An 18865-nucleotide genomic window follows, 5' to 3' on the forward strand; every position below is an offset into this window, starting at 1 on the left:
TGTTTTCTTTGTCGTATTTCATCGTTTGGAGTAAGCCTCTTAATATAGAGGCTTACCCTAATTTACAAATGGTAATACTATCTCCTATTTTTGGTGGTATCAATCACACATTAATTACAAGATCAATCACTCACTAATTACATGATCCTTGCCTTACTTACATTATTTCTTTTCCATATTCTAACAACTACTCCTCTGCATCAATAGCCGCCGCCGTTAATCGCTCTGCGCACCGTCGTTGCCGATGTATCGGCTGGTCAACCGCTGCTGATCAAAACGCCACCACCGCAGACTGCCAAAATCTTCTTCTCTTTCGTAGATCTACTGTTCTCTGCCTTCCCCCTCACGATTTATGTGTTGTCGATCGTGATGCCAGACTGAAGCCGCCACCGTCGTCGCGGTCAGCCCCTGCTTTTCGTCACTGTCCCCCTCGCCGCCACTGCAAACGCGGCTGCTGTCAACTGGCATCGGTTATCTTCAAAATTTTGGATTGAAAAAGGAGAGAAAATTTGTGGAAAAGGTGAGAAATTGAGAGTGGCTTGTGATTTTGAATGAAAGCTGCCGAACGTGGGATCATGGGGGATATGTATATGTACAAAAAATCTCGGATTGTTGTTGAGATTACTTGGAACGATTTTCCTCTTTTTCAGTTGGTGGAGCACTGCAGTTCATCCCCATATTTTGCGCTACAGAAATTTTGGTGTTGGTTAATAAATTCTCATGGAATAATTAGGCTTCAAAATAAAGAATAAAAATATGTTTTGGGCTCTTAATAAATGGCTTGCTAGTAAAAGAATAATAGTTAAAGCCCAAATTTGTAAAATCCTTCTCTTGACAAAAGAAACAAAGGCGAAAAATTTCCAGGTAAAAATGTCGTCCTTTCAAGAATAATTAAAAAGGTAGAAAAAGTTGGGGTGTTACAACTTGTTTCGTGTAAATGACTATTGAAAAGAAGCATAAGAACAAAGTGGCTATATATCACTGTTCAATAGACTATACTCCCTTGTCTCTAAAAGTATGAATATTTGATTAGAAACGAGTTTTTGTGCATAATTGCTAAAAAAAGAGAGAGAAACAAAAGACAGTGGAAATAGTATTAGCAGTATAGTTTGATTTTCAAAAAATAGAAAGTTGATGATACAGTAGTAGTATTTTTTAGGGAACGATTAAAAAAGAAATAATTCATATTTTTTTTAGGATGATAGAGTACATAAGTTTGAAGAATAAGATAAGGAAACAATAATTGAAAAATATAGACGAAGGAAGTTAAAACTAACTAACCACTCTCTCAATGCATAACAAATAGTAGTATTAATTTCTAATGATTAGCTTATAAAGAGCATCCACAATGGGGCGGACGATGGCTTAACCATCATCCGTGGACGAAGCGCGGACGATGCTCATCGTCCGTCGCATCGTCCGCCACTGTGGCATCGCAGACGATGCGAACGCGTTTTCTTTTTTTTTTGATTTTTTTCCAAATTTTTTTCTTATTTAAACACCACATTTCTCTACCATTTCACATACTACTATTTCACATCTCTTCAATTATTCTCTCTCATCTTCTCAAAAATGAATTCCGGCGACTACGATTTGAGTACATCGGATGGCTGCAGACGGGCCTTGACTCGAGCCTTGTTCGATGCCGTTAATGAAGCCGCGGCGGAGTGCTTGGCACAAATGCAGCGGGAGGCGGAAGCGGAGGTGACGGGGGTTCCTCGGCCGATACGACGTCGGACATATGTCCCGCGAGAGCACGACGTAGCTCACGAACGTCTGTTCGCAGATTATTTTGCCGAGCAACCACGTTGTGCACACGTTGGAGGGACGTGATGAATACTTCCAGTATCGGAAGACGACATCGGCAGACATGGACTTACGCCGTTGCAGAAGTGCATGGTTGCGATCCGGCAGTTGGCCTACGGCACCACAACGGATATGTTCGACGAGTACCTTCACGTCGGGGATACAACTGGCCGCGAATGTCTCAAGAATTTTTGTAAGATAGTTGTGGAGGCTTTTGGCGACACATATTTGCGACGCCCGACTGCGGATGATTGCCAGAGGCTGATGAGGATGCACGAGATGGTGCACGGCTTACCTGGGATGCTAGAGAGCATCGACTGTATGCACTGGCAGTGGAAGAACTGCCCGACGGCGTGGAGAGGCCAATTTACTAGTGGCTACAAGAGTAGCTATCCGACGATGATCTTGGAAGCCGTCGCTGACCACCGCCTCTGGATCTGAGATGCCTACTTCGGTGTAGCCGGGTCGAACAACGACATCAACGTCCTCAACTTGTCCACCCTCTTCGAGAATCAGTGTAGGGGTCGTGGTCCGGCCATCGAGTTCACTGCCAACAGCCACAGACATCATATGGGGCCTATTGGTATATACCCAAGGTGGCCTGTTTTTTTGAAGACGATCAGCTGCCCAATTGGTGAGAGGAAGTCTTGCTTGCGGCAAAGCAGGAGTTTGTGCTAAAGGATGTGGAGCGGGCTTTTGGGGTGCTCCAATCGCGGTGGGCAATCGTGAAAGGTCCGACGAGTTTCTGGTTCAAGGAAGTCATAACCGACGTCATGTATGCGTGCATCATCATGCATAACATGATAGTCGAACAAGAAGTTGGACATGTCACCGATTGGGTGGATGATGAAGCCGGACCTAGCTCCAGCACGGCGACCCCGCCTGTCGCTCGAGGATTACCGATGGGCTTCGGTGAGGTTCTACAGCGACAGACCTCAGTGCGCAGCCAACAAGACCATACTTAGCTCATGCCGACATGATTGAAGAAGTTTGGAACCGCAACCGTCGTTGAGAATTTGTAGTTTTTTCGTAGTGTAATGTTTTAATTTAATGAAATGATTTTTTTTTTCTAACTTTTGAAGTATTTAAATATTCAAATAATAGATAAAATGCTTGGGCGTGGCCTAGGGCGGGCTATAGTCCGCCCCATTGCAGGTGGAAGTAGCGGAGGATAAAATGCAGACGTAGCGGTGCATAGGGCGTCGTTTAGGGCGTTCCTCTATGGATGCCCTTAGCCATATAAAAACATTTAATTATTATAAATAAACGGGTAAAGAAGTTAAAGATGAAATATCTACATTATATGGTTGTATTATTCTTAAAGTACAATTAATCCATGTGAAAATCATAGTACTAAATTTTTGTCAAATCACAACTTAAAAAACCAGTCGTTAAATCATGAAAATTTATATTTTTCTCAATTTTTTTGCGAAGTCAAATTTGGGAGAAATTGTACCTATTATAGCACCCAGAAAATTCTTAATGGATGAGATCAACTATAAATTTTATAAATTTTTTGAAGACAATTAGCACGTAAGTAAATCATTATCTAAATTTGAAACACGTCCACGACATCAAAAACACAAAAAATAGATAACATGAATATTTCTCCACGGGAAATTGAAAAAAAAATGTAAGAATTCATGACCTTTACTACTGATTTTTAAATTACAAAATGAATCATAATTTGACCAAAATTCAATTTTACACAAAAATATTTCCCTAAACAAAGCCCTTAGTTACCTAGTAAATTTTGCTTATAAACTATGCATTGTCCCTTTTTTATTTATGGCTAAATAAATATAAATTTAAAGACCCCATTATATGAAATCATAATTTAGATCACATTTTACCGTATGACCAACTCCCACACTCTCATAGTTCACTTTTAGAGTACACATGGAATGAAAGGTAGATATGTCGCCACAAATTGACTCTTTATTCCAAGCATTATACCTACTTGGTAGTTAGACACAATACATAAATACAACTTTTATTGTCGAGCACAAATATCAAATTCAAAATCATGGCATTTAAATTACACATCGGCGTCCTAGCGTTTCCTTTCGGAACGCACGCGGCCCCGTTACTTGCCCTGGTGCGGAGGCTGGCTGTCTCCGTGCCAGACGCGCTATTTTCTTTTTTCAACAGCGCGGCATCGAACGCCACGCTTTTCAACGCAACAACCGCGTATGAAAATATATGCCCGCGCGACGTGTTGGACGGCACGCCCCGTGGCGAGCCCTTCACGGGCTCGCAATTTGAGGCAGTCGGGCTGTTCCTCGGGGCCTCCCCGGCGAACTTCGAGACGGCGATTCGAGAAGCGGAGCGGGAAAGCGGCCTCGAAATCCGCTGCTTATTAACCGATGCGTTTCTTTGGTTTTCCGGCGACATGGCTGAGAAAAGAGGGGTGCCGTGGGTGCCGTTCTGGACCGCTGCTTCGTGCTCGCTGTCGGCGCATGTTTACACCGATCAAATCGTTAAAGCAATTGAATCAACAGGTGATGATTCAATTAACTGTTGAAATTAAGCATAATTTGTGGTTTTGTTTTTGTTCGCGTATAAATTGTACGACGAAATGTTGCTGAAGAAAACTCTGTTGATTCAATTGCTCTTCCGATTTGAATCAAGAGGTGATGATTCTAACTGAAGAAATTCTGCCTAATTTGTTTTGCGTATAAACTGTTCGACGAAATGTTGCAGAAAATGCGAAACAGGAGAAAGCTCTGTCGTTCATTCCAGGACTGGAAATGGCGACCACGGCCGATCTCCCGCCGGAGATTTTCCTCGGAAACAACGCGTCGCCGCTGGCGACCACGATCAACAAAATGGTGGAGCATCTCCCCAGATCCACCGCCGTCGTACTGAATTCGTTCGAGGAAATCGATCCGATCATCACAAAAGACCTAAAATCGAAATTCCCCAATTTCCTCAACGTCGGCCCTTCGATCCTCGCTTCTCCGGCGCCCCCCTCCGCCCCAATTTCCGACGAATCAGGATGCCTCTCGTGGCTGGGAGGCCAAAACCGCCCCAATTCGGTCGTCTACATCAGCTTCGGCACCGTGATCACGCCGCCGGAGAACGAGCTCACGGCGCTGTGCGAAGCCCTAGAGACATGCCGACTCCCATTCCTGTGGTCGATCAAGGACCACGCGGTGAAATCCCTCCCAAACGGATTCGTCGATCGGACGATTTCGTACGGGAAGATGGTTGCGTGGGCCCCGCAGCCGCAGATACTCGCTCACGAGAGCGTCGGCGCGTTCGTCACCCACTGCGGCTGGAACTCGATTTTAGAGAGCATCGCGAGCTGCGTGCCGCTGATATGCAGGCCGTTTTTCGGAGATCAGAAGCTGAACAGCAGAATGGTGCAGGATTCGTGGAGGATCGGGGTTCGGGTTGAAGGAGGCGTCTTCACCAAGAGCGGAACGATTGAGTGTTTGAAGGAGCTGATGACGACGGAGAAGGGGGCGAAGGTGAGGGAGAATGTTAGTCTTCTGAGAGACAAGGCGGTGGCTGCCGTCGATTCGCAGGGGAGTTCGTCGAAGAATTTCGACAAACTGTTGGAGATCATCGGAGCCCGTTGATCTCGATTTGTTTCTATAGCAGTGCACTTCAGTAGCGTCGATAGTGGCTGTTGTTGAAAATAATCATGTTGTCTTGCCATTATGTCACCTTTAATTTGAAGGTGACCCTAACTGGGCCTCTATTGTTGGAGCCCGTTGATCTCGATTTCTGAGCCCGTTGCTAGAAATAATCATCACGTCTTGCCATTAATGTTAGAAATGAATAAAGGAATGCTCTAGAGATAGCCTTGGTTGAAATTTATTTTTCCTATTGAGACATGGATTATTTGATAAAGTGAATGAAAGAAGAAGAAAAAATGGATTTGGAAAAGAGAAAAATGAGGTGAAATTTTTATATATATAAAAATGAGACCAGTTTGATGGTTTATATTATTTGTAATTATTACTGAATGATACTCCTTTCGGCTCCAATTAGGAGTCATATTTTGACCGGACACAAATTTTAAGAAATGTAAAGAAAAGTTGATTGAAAAAGTTAGTGAAATGTGGAATCCATTTTTTTATATTGGTTTTATAAGAAGATGTGAGTGAATTGAGTTAGTGGAATGTCAGACTACTTACTATTTATAGTACAAATAAAGTGTGACTCTTAATTGTGGACGGATCGAAATAGAAAAGTCATATCGGGGACGGAGGGAGTAATACTTATAGTTATTTACATTATTTAGTTATTTTATTTTTGTTTATTTTTAATTATTGATAGGCCCGACTTTACAGCTAGCATCAATTTCTTTTCATAAAATTGTCGAATTTGTGGCCCATAGAGGTGGAAAGTTACTATCATCCTGACTATGCAATGGCTACACACTGTTCATGATAAACTAGACAAATATCGTCTTGCTAGTTTATGAGAAAATTACCTTTATGAATTGAAATTTGTAAGAGTAAGAAAAAATGAAAATTATTACTATTACATGTGAAAATAACTTAATTATAAGAGAATTTTTAAAATAAAAATATAATTTAAAGGGAACAGAAGGAGTAAAATTCGTGAACTTCACTGCAGATTTTTTAAAGTAGTAAAATGAATCAGAATTTAACCAAAATTCAGATTTTACACTTAATTTCCTTAGAAAAGCCATTTGTTACGTAGTAAATTTTGCTAAAGAAAATTACAAACTACTCCCTCTGCGTCCTTACTATATTTACTTATTTGGATGGACCCCAATAAATATTTAATTTAACTTTTATTATTTTTAGTAGTGGATCCTACATTTCATTAATGCATTCTCACTTATATTTTATTATAAAACTAGTAATATATATATATAGGTTTGTGTTAAAATGACAACCCCTCTTAAAATGACAACGTGACAACGCTTATACATTAATATTATAAACGCTATACATACGGAATATTACAAGCACTACACAACAATCTATAGATTGCTTGTATAGTGGTCGGATATTGCTGTTCAAGAAAATTGCTGTACAAAGACCAGCATATTGCTACCCGTCTTTTTCCAGATTTTTTTTGCCACGTGGCAGCTTATTATTCGTCCACGTGTACAAATGATTGGCTAGAAATGATGGTATGATGTTATTTTAAGGGGTGGTGGCACCCTAACATGCCATAAATGAAAACTCTCTCTTATATTGTATCTACTTTTTCTCTGTATCTCTCTCATTTTATCTTCTTTTCCTCTTTATTTTTTTCTCATTTTATTAAATTTTTTATTAAAATGTACCATCAATAAATGTATTTATTTTTTTTGCACGGTTTAATTGGGGACCACATCACTTTTCTTCAAACCTTACTGATTATTGATTAATTAGGTAGAGTACATAAATACCACTATTCTTCAAACTTTATAAGTTCCTATCAATTTCTTGAATATATCTTGCGCAAATATCATAAACCAAAATCATGGCATTTAAATCACACATTGCTGTCCTAGCGTTCCCTTTCGGATCACACGCGCCCCCTTACTCGCCCTGATGCAGAGACTCGCAGCCTCCACATCAGACGCGCTATTTTCCTTCTTCAACAGCGCGGCGTCGAATGCCGTGCTTTTCAACTCGACCGCGTGTGAAAACTTATGGGCGCGGGACATGTGGGACGGCGAGCCCGCGACGGGCTTGCTCTTCGACGCGGTCGAGCTGTTCCTCGGGGCCTGCCCGGGGAACTTCGAGACCGCTATCCGAGAAGCGGAACGGGAAAGCGGCCTCGAAATACGGTGCCTAATAAGCGACGCATTTCTATGGTTTTCGAGTGACATTGCTGAGAAAAGAGGAGTGCCATGGGTGGCGTTCTGGATCAGTAGTTCGTGCTCGCTGTCATCGCACGTCTACGCCGATCAAATCGTTAGAGCAATCGAATCAACAGGTGATGATTCTCCGATTTCTCCTCTCACTCAAAAATTTTCTGTATTTATAATTGAGCGTAAAGTGTTCGACGAAATGCAGAAACGGAAGAGAAAGCTCTGTCGTTTATTCCAGGATTGGAAATGGCGACCGCGGCCGATCTACCGGCGGAGGTGTTCCTCGGAAGCAATCCGTCGCCGATGTCGGTAGCGGCCTACAAAATGGCGGAGCGTCTCCCAAGATCCACCGCTGTCGTCCTGAATTCGTTCGAGGAAATCGATCCGATCATCACAAAAGACCTAAAATCGAAATTCCCCAATTTCCTCAACGTCGACCCTTCGATCCTCGCTTCGCCGACGGATCAGGATGCCGCAATCGCCGACGAATCATGACGCCTCTCATGGCTGGGGGCCAAAACCGCCCGCAATCAGTCGTCTACATCAGTTTCGGCACCGCAATGATGCCTCCAGAGAACGATCTCGCGGCGCTGTGCGAAGCCCTAGAAACGTGCCGATTCCCGTTCCCGGTGTCGATTATGTTGGGTATCAGCAGTACTCCTGGATCAACACACAAATGGAATTTTATTAAGCTCCCGACAACGGTGTACGAAACACCAATACAGAATTACACAACACCAACACAATACTACGACTCTTGGAGGACACACCTCACAAGACACCCGAGGACACACCTCTAGATCTACGAGGACACACCTCGCACTCTAACTCTCGTGCACACTCACGCACACTTAACTAGTGCACTCACTCACTCTCTTGTGTACACTCATTACAAATGGCCTAATGCCCATATATATAGTTAACTAAGTCGGTTGAGAACCGACACTAATTAACCTAGAGAATTCTAGTTACTAACACTATACATTAAATAATAATATCTACTTAGCCTTATCCATTTCTCTCAATCTCGATCCCTCTAGAATTCTCCAACTAAGTCGGTGGAGACAATACTTCAACACTGCCCCTCGACACCGACTTTCTTCTCCGTATGTTAAGTTGCTCTTTCAACTTTTGTAGCTCCACAGTGCTGAGCTCTTCAGGATGCATGTCTTGACATGATTCTTCAGTTGAGACGGCTTCCCTAAATTCTTCTTCTCCGACAATTGTTTTCTTCAGTGTTTTGCTTGATCTCCGAGCTTGTGGTTTCTCTGATTCTTCTTCGGACTCCAAAACCTTTTCCGGCTGCTTCAGCGTTCTTGCTGCTTGATCCGCTTCAACCCTTGATATTTTTATTCATTCACCTTTATCATTTTCTCCTTGAGTTTCTGGAAGCTCCACATGTTGCTCGTCGATTTCCTCCTCAACTTCTAGCGGCTCTAGTTTTATTTCTCCATTTGCTTCTCCCCAAGTCTTCTCAATAATATTACCCTCTTCGTCTTCAGTAATCAACATGGAATCATCAAAGTTCCAATCTTCTTCTTCTATAACGAAGGATGCCTGGAATTCCAACTCTCCGTCACTCAGAATAGCTAATGCTTCCATGTCCCATTCTTCTTCATCCGGTGATGCACCACTAATTATCACTGCATGACCTTCTACTGGCTTTTTCTCAGACCGACAGTACCTGGCTATGTGACCCTCTGTTACGAGCCTCTTTTTCTACATTATTTTGTTATTTTGTTTAGATCATCTTTTATTATATTATTGGTTTAGATATTAAAGGGATTTAGCACATCTTTGCATATTGTATCCACACATATTATAAATATGTGTGGAGTCTCTCATATTGAATCAATCAATGAAGAATTTATTTGCCCAATATTACGTGCACAATACTCTAAACTATCTTTAACTGCCGACGGAGAGATCTCTGAGCCAGTAATCCGTGTTTCTCCGCCGATCCTTACGTTTGGGACGCCGGAGTTGTGGTATTGTTTCGTTATTCGGTCAGGATTCAACGTTGAGAGCAGGAGGTTCTTAACACCCTCTTCCCACAATTATAACATATTCCATCAAACCTTCTTGGTTGATGAGATTCGCTGCTCTTACCATCTCTGCGTGCTGCTCCCCCTAGCTGAGAGTGCCTCTCCTCTCGATCATCTTCTTCTCGTTCACGCCATTGATCTCGATCACCTTCGTCCCTTCTACATCGATATTCTCGATCACCTTCTACTCTCCTACGCCAGTGATCATTTCTGGCAAAGCGGCCCCTGTTTCCGGTGAACAAGGCTTCTTCCTCATAATCCTTCACTGCAACTTTAGACATCTTATCATCCAAAGTCTCTTCATTGGACAAGATACTCTCTAACTTGCCCAAAGTTGGCTCCCAACCGCGTGTGGCAGTCACAAGACCCTTGAACTCAAGTCTTAGACCATGGATGATAATCCTCCTCATTCTCGTCTCATTAATCACGTTATCAGGATCTAATTTCGAAATCTCTTCGCATAATGATTTAACTTTGGAAAAGTACTGACTTACAGTGAGCTCTCGTTGCAAGATGGAGAATAGCTCATTCTCCAGGCGCTGCAGCTTTGCCTCGTTCTTCTTGGCGAAAGCAGTTTTCGAGAATCTCCCACACCTCCTTCGGTGTCTTAGCTGACCTGATACGCTGCATCTGCTCGTCTTCCACTGCAACCATCAGCACGAACATCGCTCTTCCGCATTTCATCTCCCACTCCTTTCGCGCCTTCGCGTCGCCAGTCGGTGGTGTGGTGCCCTCTCGTCCAACAATAACCCATAAATCCTGACCTATGAGATAATATCGCATACGAATACTCCAATTTCCGTAATTGTTGCTATTTAGCTTCTCGATACTATTGGCAACTCCAAGAAAATCCGCCATCTGGTACTGGTATTCTCTAGCTGTCAACTCCGGCAGAGTAACGACTCCAACAATAGTCCCCGACTGTTAACTCCGGCAGAATAGCGACTCCAACAACAGTCCTCAACTGCTAATTCCGGTAGAGTAACAGTATACTCTCGACCTGCGAATAAACACCACGAAAAAGACCACAACTAAAATAACAGCCGTTCGGTATCAGCGGTACTCCAGAATCAACACACAAATGGAATTTATTAAGCTCCCGATAACGGTGTACGAAACACCAATACAGAACACAACAGTGGTGTACAAAACACCAACACAACACTACGACTCTTGGAGGACACACCTCTAGCTCTACGAGGACACACCTCGCACACTAACTCTCGTACACACTCACGCACACTTAACTAGTGCACTCACTCACTCTCTTGTGTACACTCATTACAAATGGCCTAATGCCCATATATATAGTTAACTAAGTCGGTTAAGAACCGACACTAATTACTCTAGAGAATTCTAGTTACTAACACTATACATTAAATAATAATATCTACTTAGCCCTATCCATTTCTCTCAATCTTGATCCCTCTAGAATCCTCCAACTAAGTCGGTGGAGACAATACTTCAACAGAATAAGCAGCAGGCGATGAAATCCTTCCCGATCGGATTGTCGATCGGACGAATTCGTTCGGGAAGGTGGTGGCGTGGGCGCCGCAGCGGCAGATCCTCGCGCACGGGAGTGTCGGCGTGTTCGTCAGCCAATGCGGCTGGAACTCGATTTTAGAGAGTATCGCGAGCTGCATTCCGTTGATTTGCTTGCCGGTTTTCGCAGAGCAGAGGCTGAATAGCAGAATGGTGGCGGATCTGTGGAGGATTGGGGTGAGGGTTGAAGGCGGCGTGTTTACTAAGAAGGGGGCGATTTGGTGTTTGGAGGAGATGATGACAAAGGAGAAAGGGGTGAAGATAAGGGAGAATGTTAGTCTGCTGAGGGACAAGGCTTTGGCTGCCGTTGATTCGCAAGGGAGTTCATCCAACAATTTCCAGAAACTTCTACGTCTCATCCCACTTTCAATCGAACTCCAATTTTAATAAATTTTTTGTGGTCAAATTGGGAAGAAATTGTATCTGATGTGGCATCTTGAAATTCTAAATGGATGACATTGACTTTGAATTTTATAAATTTTCTCAAACACAATTAGCACATGAATAAACCATGATTTGTAGATAACATGAATATTTCTTTAAAAAGCCCTTAGTAACCTAGTAAATTTTGATAAAGGAAATTTCTACAAAGCTATACATCGTTCCCTTGTTCGTCTTGGACGTCTCCCAAAATTAGATAGTCTCGAGAAGAAAAGTTTTGAACTACTAATAACATGGACCACACAATCTACTAATATCACTTCCACTACATTTTCCCTTTCTCTTACATTTTTCTATTTTCCACTCTTACTTTATCAATTGCACATTAAAATCCATATTATATATTCCTTCGGTCTCATAATAGACGCCACATTTTTCTATTAGTTTGTTCTACAAAAGATGTCACATTTCTGTTTTTGGAAAAAGTTCTCTCTCACATTAATATAAAAATTATATTTTCTCCCTCTAATTCACATACAAAACAAAAACTCCTAAAATCTCGTGCCGTCCCACAAGTGTGACATAACGGAGTGAGTACAACTTTGTTAACTTTTGTGGTCGGAGGGAGTATAAATTTAAAGATCGCGTAACAATAGACTCGAACTGAGACTTTTGGTGTTAGCCATACCATTGTACTCCCTCCTTCCGCCATTAGGAGTTTCATTTCTTGGCGGCACGAGTTTTAAGAAATGTTAAGAAAAGTGGATGGAAAAAAGTTAGTGCAATAGGAATCCCACTTGTATACATAATTTTAAATGAAATGTGCGTGAAATGAATTGGTGGAATGTTAGACCCTATTACCATTTATGGTAAAAAAGTGAACCGGAACTCCTATTCACGGACGGACTAAAATGGAAAAATCAGATTTCTATTCGCGGACGGAGGAAGTATTGTTCATTCACTCACACACACAACACACTGATCATAGGTCTCTGACTCTCTATAACATACACAAATGTTGAAATGAAAGGTATATAGGTCTCCACAAATTTACTGTTTCTTCCAAGCAATGAACATTATTGAACATTAGTGCTGATTAATTAGGTACAGTACATAAATACCACTATTCTTCAAACTTTATAAGTTCCTATCAATTTCTTGAATATATCTTGCGCAAATATCATAAACCAAAATCATGGCATTTAAATCACACATTGCTGTCCTAGCGTTCCCTTTCGGATCACACGCGGCCCCGTTACTCGCCCTGGTGCGGAGGCTGGCCGCCTCCGCACCGAACGCACTGTTTTCTTTCTTCAACAGCACGGCATCCAATGCTGCGCTTTTCAACGCGCCCACGTGCGACAATTTACGGGCGCGCGACGTGTGGGACGGCGCGCCCCGCGGCGAGCCCTTCATGGGCTCGCATTTCGAGGCGGTCGGGCTGTTCCTCGAGGCATCCCCGAGGAACTTCGAGACGGCTATTCGAGAAGCGGAGCGGGAAAGCGGCCTCGAAATCCGGTGCTTAATAAGCGATGCATTTCTGTGGTTTTCGAGTGTTGTGGCCGAGAAAAGAGGGGTGCCATGGGTGCCGTTCTGGGCTTCTAGTTCGTTCTCGCTGTCAGCACACGTCTACACTGATCAAATCGTTAGATCAATTGAATCAACTGGTGACGATTCTCTGATTCAATTTTGTATATCATTTGAAATTGAATTGCCATAGAATTATAATACCAATTCCAATTCCATGTATCAAACGGACTATAGTTATTTTTTGTTTGAGTATTGAGCTTAAAGTGTTTGACGAAATGAATGATGTTGCAGAAACGGCGAAACAAGAGAAAGCTCTGTCGTTCATTCCAGGGTTGGAAATGGCGACCATGGCCGATCTCCCGCCGGAGGTTTTCCTCGGAAATTACGCGTCGCCGCTGGAGATCACGCTGTACAAAATGGTGGAGCATCTCCCCAAATCCACCGCCATTTTACTGAATTCGTTCGAGGAAATAAACCCGATCATCACAAAAGATCTAAAATCGAAATTCCCCAATTTCCTCAACGTCGGCCCTTCGATCCTCGCTTCTCCGGCGTCCCCCTCCGCCGCAATTTCCGACGAAACAGGATGCCTCTCATGGCTGGGAAGCCAAAACCGCCCTAGATCGGTCGTCTACATCAGCTTCGGCAGCATGATCACGCCGCCGGAGAGCGAGCTCGCGGCGCTGTGCGAAGCCCTGGAGACCTGCCGATTCCCATTCCTGTGGTCGATCAAGGACCACGCGGTGAGATCCCTCCCGAACGGATTCGCCAATCGGACGAATTCGTTCGGGAAGATGGTGGCGTGGGCCCCGCAGCCGCAGATCCTCGCGCACGAGAGCGTCGGCGCGTTCGTCAGCCACGGCGGCTGGAACTCGATTTTAGAGAGCATCGTGGGGTGCGTTCCGATGATCTGCAGGCCGTTTTTCGGAGATCATAAGCTGAACAGCAGAATGGTGCAGGATTCGTGGGGGATTGGGGTTCGGGTTGAAGGAGGCGTCTTCACCAAGAGCGGGACGATTGAGTGTTTGATGGAGCTGATGACGACGGAGAAGGGGGCGAAGATGAGGGAGAATGTTAGCCTGTTGAGAAACAAGGCTGTGGCTGCCGTTGATTCGCAAGGGAGTTCGTCGAGGAATTTCGACAAACTGTTGGAGATCATCGGAGCCCATTGATCTCGATTTGTTTCTGTCGCGGTGCACTTCTACAGCGTCGATAGTGGTTGTTGTTGTTGTTGTTGTTGTTGAAAATAATTATCATGTCTTGCCATTATGCCACCCTTGAAAGTGACCCTAACTGGGCCTCTATTGTTGGAGCCCGTTGATCTCGATTTCTGTTGGGGTGTAACTAATAAATAGATAAGAGTTTGAGGACTAAAGTGAAATAAGGAAAGTTGTTTGATTTTAGTCGACTTCAGTTGGAGGAGCTCAAACGGATTTCTGTTTTTGAGAGTTAACTGCAGCTCAAAAGGCTTCGGGTGAAGAAGCAGATTACGCACACATTTTCTCCCGTCAGAAATTGAGAGAGAGATTCAAGAAAGGAGCGCTATCTTTGTGAGGTTCATTGTTGTTCATACTGTGATTGTTTGTGAACATTTGTGTGTGAGCTTGAGTGTTTTCTTTGGTTATTTTGAATCGATTGTAGTCTGGTTTCTGCCATTGGTGTGATTGAATAAAACCTTGGATCGTCTTCTCCGTGGATGTAGGTCTTACGGCCGAACCATGTAAAATCCCTCTGTGTTCTTTCTTTGTTCTGTTTTGGTTTTCTGATTGACTCTGAAATTGGTCGCGCAATTCACAATTTCTTAGCCCGTTGCTGGAAATAATCATCACGTCTTGCCATTAATGTTAGAAATGAATAATGGAACGCCCTAGAAATAGCCTTGGTTGAAATTTATTGTTCCTATTGAGACATGGGTTATTTGACAAAGTGAATGAAAGAAAAAGAAAAAAATGGATTTGGAGAAGAGAAAAATGAGGTGAAATATTTTTATGTATAAAAATGAGACCAATTTGATGGTTTTATGTGCCTTTTGGTTTTATATTATTTGTAATTATTGCTGACTAATACTACCTCCGTCCCCCAAATTTTGACACACTTTGACCCGGCACGGGTTTTAAGAAATGTAATGGAAAGTGAATTGTAAAAGTTGGTGGGATGTGGGTCCTACTTTTAAAATGTTAGTTTTATAATAAAATGTGAGTAGGAATGAGTTAGTGGAATATGTGGTCCACTACCAAAAATGGTAAAAGTGAAGTGTGTCAAATTTTCAGTGACGGACCGAAATGGTAAACTGTGTCAAAATTTAGGAGAGGGAAATTTGGTAGACGGAGATATTAATACTTATAGTCATTCACATTATTTAGTTATTTTATTTTTGTTTATAATTTTAATTATTGATAGCATGAAAATTGAATCGGTTATAGGCCCGACTTTACAGCTAGCATCAATTTCTTTTCATAAAATTGTCGAATTTGTGGCCCATATAGGTGGAAAGTTAGGGCATCCACTATAGGGGCGGCGCGCCGGCCGCCCCCTTCCCGGCGGCGCCGCGGCGGTGTATAGGGGGGAAGACGTCCGGGGGCGGACGAATTTGTTGGGGCGGAAGGGGTATCGCCGGCTTTGCGGCGAGGACGGGCCGCTGGAGAGAGAAAAGCGGCGGCCGCCGCGCCTACCTATTGCGCGGCGACACCGCCGCGGCGGACCGCCGGTTTCCCTTTTTTTTTTTTAATTTCGAATTTTTATTTAATTTATTAACTTATTTAAATAAATATCCACCAATTTGTCTTCCACTCCACACCCATTTTCACTCCACCCCCAATTTCACAACCCTAGATTTTACCGAGATACACGGGAGAGACGAAGATTCACCCGGCACGGAAGAATCGGGATATGGATACTATCCTTCTTCCCAGCCATCTCAGCTGTGGGGATCGAGTCCCACTCCCCGGGGATCGAGTCCCAGTCCCCCTCCATTCCAGTCGTGGTCACCGACATCCCCGCCATGGCAACAAAGCCAATATCGGGCTCAATCTTCTCATCAGAGGAATTTGGGTCGTTCGGCGTTTGGAGATTATCGACCCACTATGGACTCGCCCAACCATCCGCGGCCGGATACCCCTTCTCACTCTTTCCAGCGCACCCAGACTCCCTTGTCTGATTTCGATAGGTTCACACTGGAGCAGATGATGGGGATGATGAGTCCGGGCCTTCCGGAGACCCCGCCGACGAGATCTGGCGGCGACGGCGGTGGTGGGAGAGGCGGCGGCAACGGTGGTGGTGAGAGGGGCGGCGACAACGGTGGTGGTGGGAGGGGCGGCGACAACGGTGGTGGTGGGAGGGGCGGCGGCAACGGCGGTGGGGGGAGAGGCGGCGGCGGCGACGGCGGTGGGGGGAGGGGCGGTGGCGACGGCGGTGGGGGGCGGGCCGGCGGCGACGGCGATGGGGATGGCAGCGGCGGTAGCGATTCGCCGGTAACAAGTCGGGCCGTGCACTACACCAAAGACGAGTCGATTGCTGTAGCGAGGGCATGGGATGCCATCACATCCGACCCCTGTGTTGGCACCGATCAGACCGAGATTGGCTTTTGGAAGCGCGTTTTGTTGACCTACAATGAGTTCAAGCCGAGAGGCGCCAAACCGCGTGACGCGGAACAGATCCGGAAAAAGTTTGGGAGGATTCTGACACCCACCAGGAAGTTCGCGGGCATCTACGGCAACAACCTTATCAACGCTGAGAGTGGCCGCAACGAAGCCGACGTGAAGGCTCTCTCCGTGTCCCAATACAACGCGCTATACAAGCCTAAGTTCACCCAGTGGGAGGAGTTCCGCGTTCTCGAGAACTGCCCGAAATTCAAGGCCATCTGTGCAGAGGAGACCGAGGGTCACGCGGCGAAGCGCAACAGACGCAACAGAGCCGGGAACTACAGCAGCAGCAGCGGCGGACACTCAATCGACCTCAACGACGCCCAAGCGGAGGAGCCCTCTGATACACACACCAGGCGCTCACGCCCTCCGGGGCAGAAGGCCAGTATACGCAGCGCCCGGATGTCTGCAGGTTCCTCCCGCTACTCGGCGGCCGCGTCTGGATCGCGGGGCGCGCAGGCGCCTTCTGGAGCTCAGTCCGTGGACCATGGGGCCCATGTGGTCTTGAACAGGAACCTGAATGTGCAGTTGATGAAACAACTGCAAGATAACTGCCGTTTCTACGAGTCGGCCACCGACCCGATCACCAAGTCGATATACTATGAGCTGATGTGTAGGATCAGAGAGGAGCTGGGGCTGACACCGGGGGCGACGGGGGCAGGGGCGGCGGCGCCGGGGGGAGTGGGCGACGAAGATGAGGCCGATGTTTCCGACTCCGCCACCGAGTAGATGGTGGCGGTGTTTTTATTTGTTTTTGTATGTTTTTTTTTTTTTAAATGTTCGTTGTGTAATTTTCCGGTATCCATGAATACAACGAATATTTGGTCTCATCGCACTTTTTAATTTTATTATTTATTGTCTCGTTCTTTAATTATTTTTAGTCCGATAATTTTAATTGTAAAATTGAATTAAAAAATACAACAAGAAAAATAAAGTGAAAGTTGTCCACCAAAAAGTGTCCACTATTGCTGCGGACACTTTTTTTTGGGGCTGTGGACAAATAAAATGGGGCTATGGACAAAAAAAAAAAGTTGTCCACCAAAATTTGTCCACCTATAGTGGATGCTCCTATCATCTATTATGAATATGACTATGCAATGGCTACACACTGTTCATGAAAACTAACTTTATGAATATAGATTAGTAAGAGTAAGAAAAAATAAAATTATTACTGCCATTTATGAAAATGACTTAATTATAAGAGAAATTTTTAAAATAAAAAAAATAACTTAATTACAAGGGAACATAATTATTACTCCCATTTATGAAAATGACTTAATTATAAGAGAATTTTTTAAAATAAAAAAAATAACTTAACTATAAGGAGGATATAGAATAAGTAAAATTCGTGAATGTCACTGCAGATTTTTGAAGTAGTAAAATGAATCAGAATTTAATCGAAATTCAGATTTCACATTTTTAAATTTCCTTAGAAAAGCCATTGCATACGTAGTAAATTTTGCTAAAGAAAATTACAAACTACTCCCTCGTGTCCTCATTAAATATTTACTTATTTAGATAGACTCCAGTAAGTATTTAATTTCACTACCATTTTTAGTAGCGAATTCTATATTTCATTAATTCATTTTCACTTATATATATAAATGAAAACTCTCTTTCTTGTAATTTATCTACTTTTTCACCAAATCTATCTCATTTTATCTACTTTTTCTTATTTTTTTATATTTTATTAAATTTTTTATTAAAATCTGTATCGTCAATAAATGATTTTTTTTTTTGCACATTGCATTTAAATGGGGATCAAGGGAGTATAGTATTCCCTCCATCCCACAAAAGATGTCACACTTGTTGGACGACATGAGATTTTAGGAAGTTTTATTTTGTATGTTAAATGGAGAGAAAAAATATAATTTTTATATTTATGTGAGATAGAACTTTTGCTAAAAAGTAAATGTGACATCTTTTGTGAGACAAACTAAAAGGGAAGTGTTACATCTTTCGTGTGACAGAGAGAGTACAACATTAGCTTATAAAAGGTACACATGTTGAAACTTGAAAGGTAGATAGGTCGCCACGAGTGAAGTGTTTCTTCCACTAGTAAATACAACTACCACGTTTCTCCAAAACTTGCAATTTCTTGAATACCTCAAGCTCAAATATCTCTAGTCAAAATC

The 18865-nt window shown here is 43.5% G+C and overlaps 2 protein-coding genes, 1 long non-coding RNA gene and 1 pseudogene across 3 annotated transcripts; 3 read left to right on the forward strand and 1 right to left on the reverse strand.

The window, feature by feature from the left end:
• Window positions 1-3804: 3804 nt before the first annotated feature.
• On the forward strand, window positions 3805-5532 carry LOC125203761 (flavonol 3-O-glucosyltransferase F3GT2-like). The gene is made up of 2 exons (XM_048102199.1): window positions 3805-4307; window positions 4510-5532. Exons 1-2 carry the CDS (start codon window positions 3833-3835, stop codon window positions 5388-5390), a joined length of 1356 nt encoding a protein of 451 aa, XP_047958156.1. The 5' UTR covers window positions 3805-3832; the 3' UTR covers window positions 5391-5532.
• Window positions 5533-7257: 1725 nt separating this feature from the next.
• LOC125204992 lies at window positions 7258-11656 on the forward strand (annotated as a pseudogene).
• Window positions 8257-11215, reverse strand: LOC125204993. The gene is made up of 2 exons (XR_007173687.1): window positions 10823-11215; window positions 8257-8385 (listed from the first exon to the last, which is right to left on the reverse strand). It is a non-coding gene; the product is annotated as an uncharacterized LOC125204993 (long non-coding RNA).
• Window positions 11657-12717: 1061 nt separating the features above from the next.
• LOC125205011 (flavonol 3-O-glucosyltransferase F3GT2-like) lies at window positions 12718-14832 on the forward strand. The gene is made up of 2 exons (XM_048103798.1): window positions 12718-13226; window positions 13381-14832. The coding sequence occupies exons 1-2, from the start codon at window positions 12755-12757 to the stop codon at window positions 14259-14261; spliced, it is 1353 nt and encodes a 450-aa protein (XP_047959755.1). The 5' UTR covers window positions 12718-12754; the 3' UTR covers window positions 14262-14832.
• Window positions 14833-18865: the final 4033 nt, after the last annotated feature.

This window comes from Salvia hispanica, chromosome 2, assembly GCF_023119035.1.
Source record: "Salvia hispanica cultivar TCC Black 2014 chromosome 2, UniMelb_Shisp_WGS_1.0, whole genome shotgun sequence".
NCBI classification, from domain to species: domain Eukaryota; kingdom Viridiplantae; phylum Streptophyta; class Magnoliopsida; order Lamiales; family Lamiaceae; genus Salvia; species Salvia hispanica.

Excerpts from the sequence above, each read along its gene's own strand:
- LOC125205011 (XM_048103798.1), top strand. The coding sequence starts at position 12,755 with ATGGCATTTAAATCACACATTGCTGTCCTAGCGTTCCCTTTCGGATCA. Across the intron at positions 13,227-13,380 it reads TAGATCAATTGAATCAACTG|AAACGGCGAAACAAGAGAAA; the intron begins GTGACGATTCTC and ends ATGATGTTGCAG.
- LOC125203761 (XM_048102199.1), top strand. The coding sequence starts at position 3,833 with ATGGCATTTAAATTACACATCGGCGTCCTAGCGTTTCCTTTCGGAACG. Across the intron at positions 4,308-4,509 it reads TAAAGCAATTGAATCAACAG|AAAATGCGAAACAGGAGAAA; the intron begins GTGATGATTCAA and ends GAAATGTTGCAG.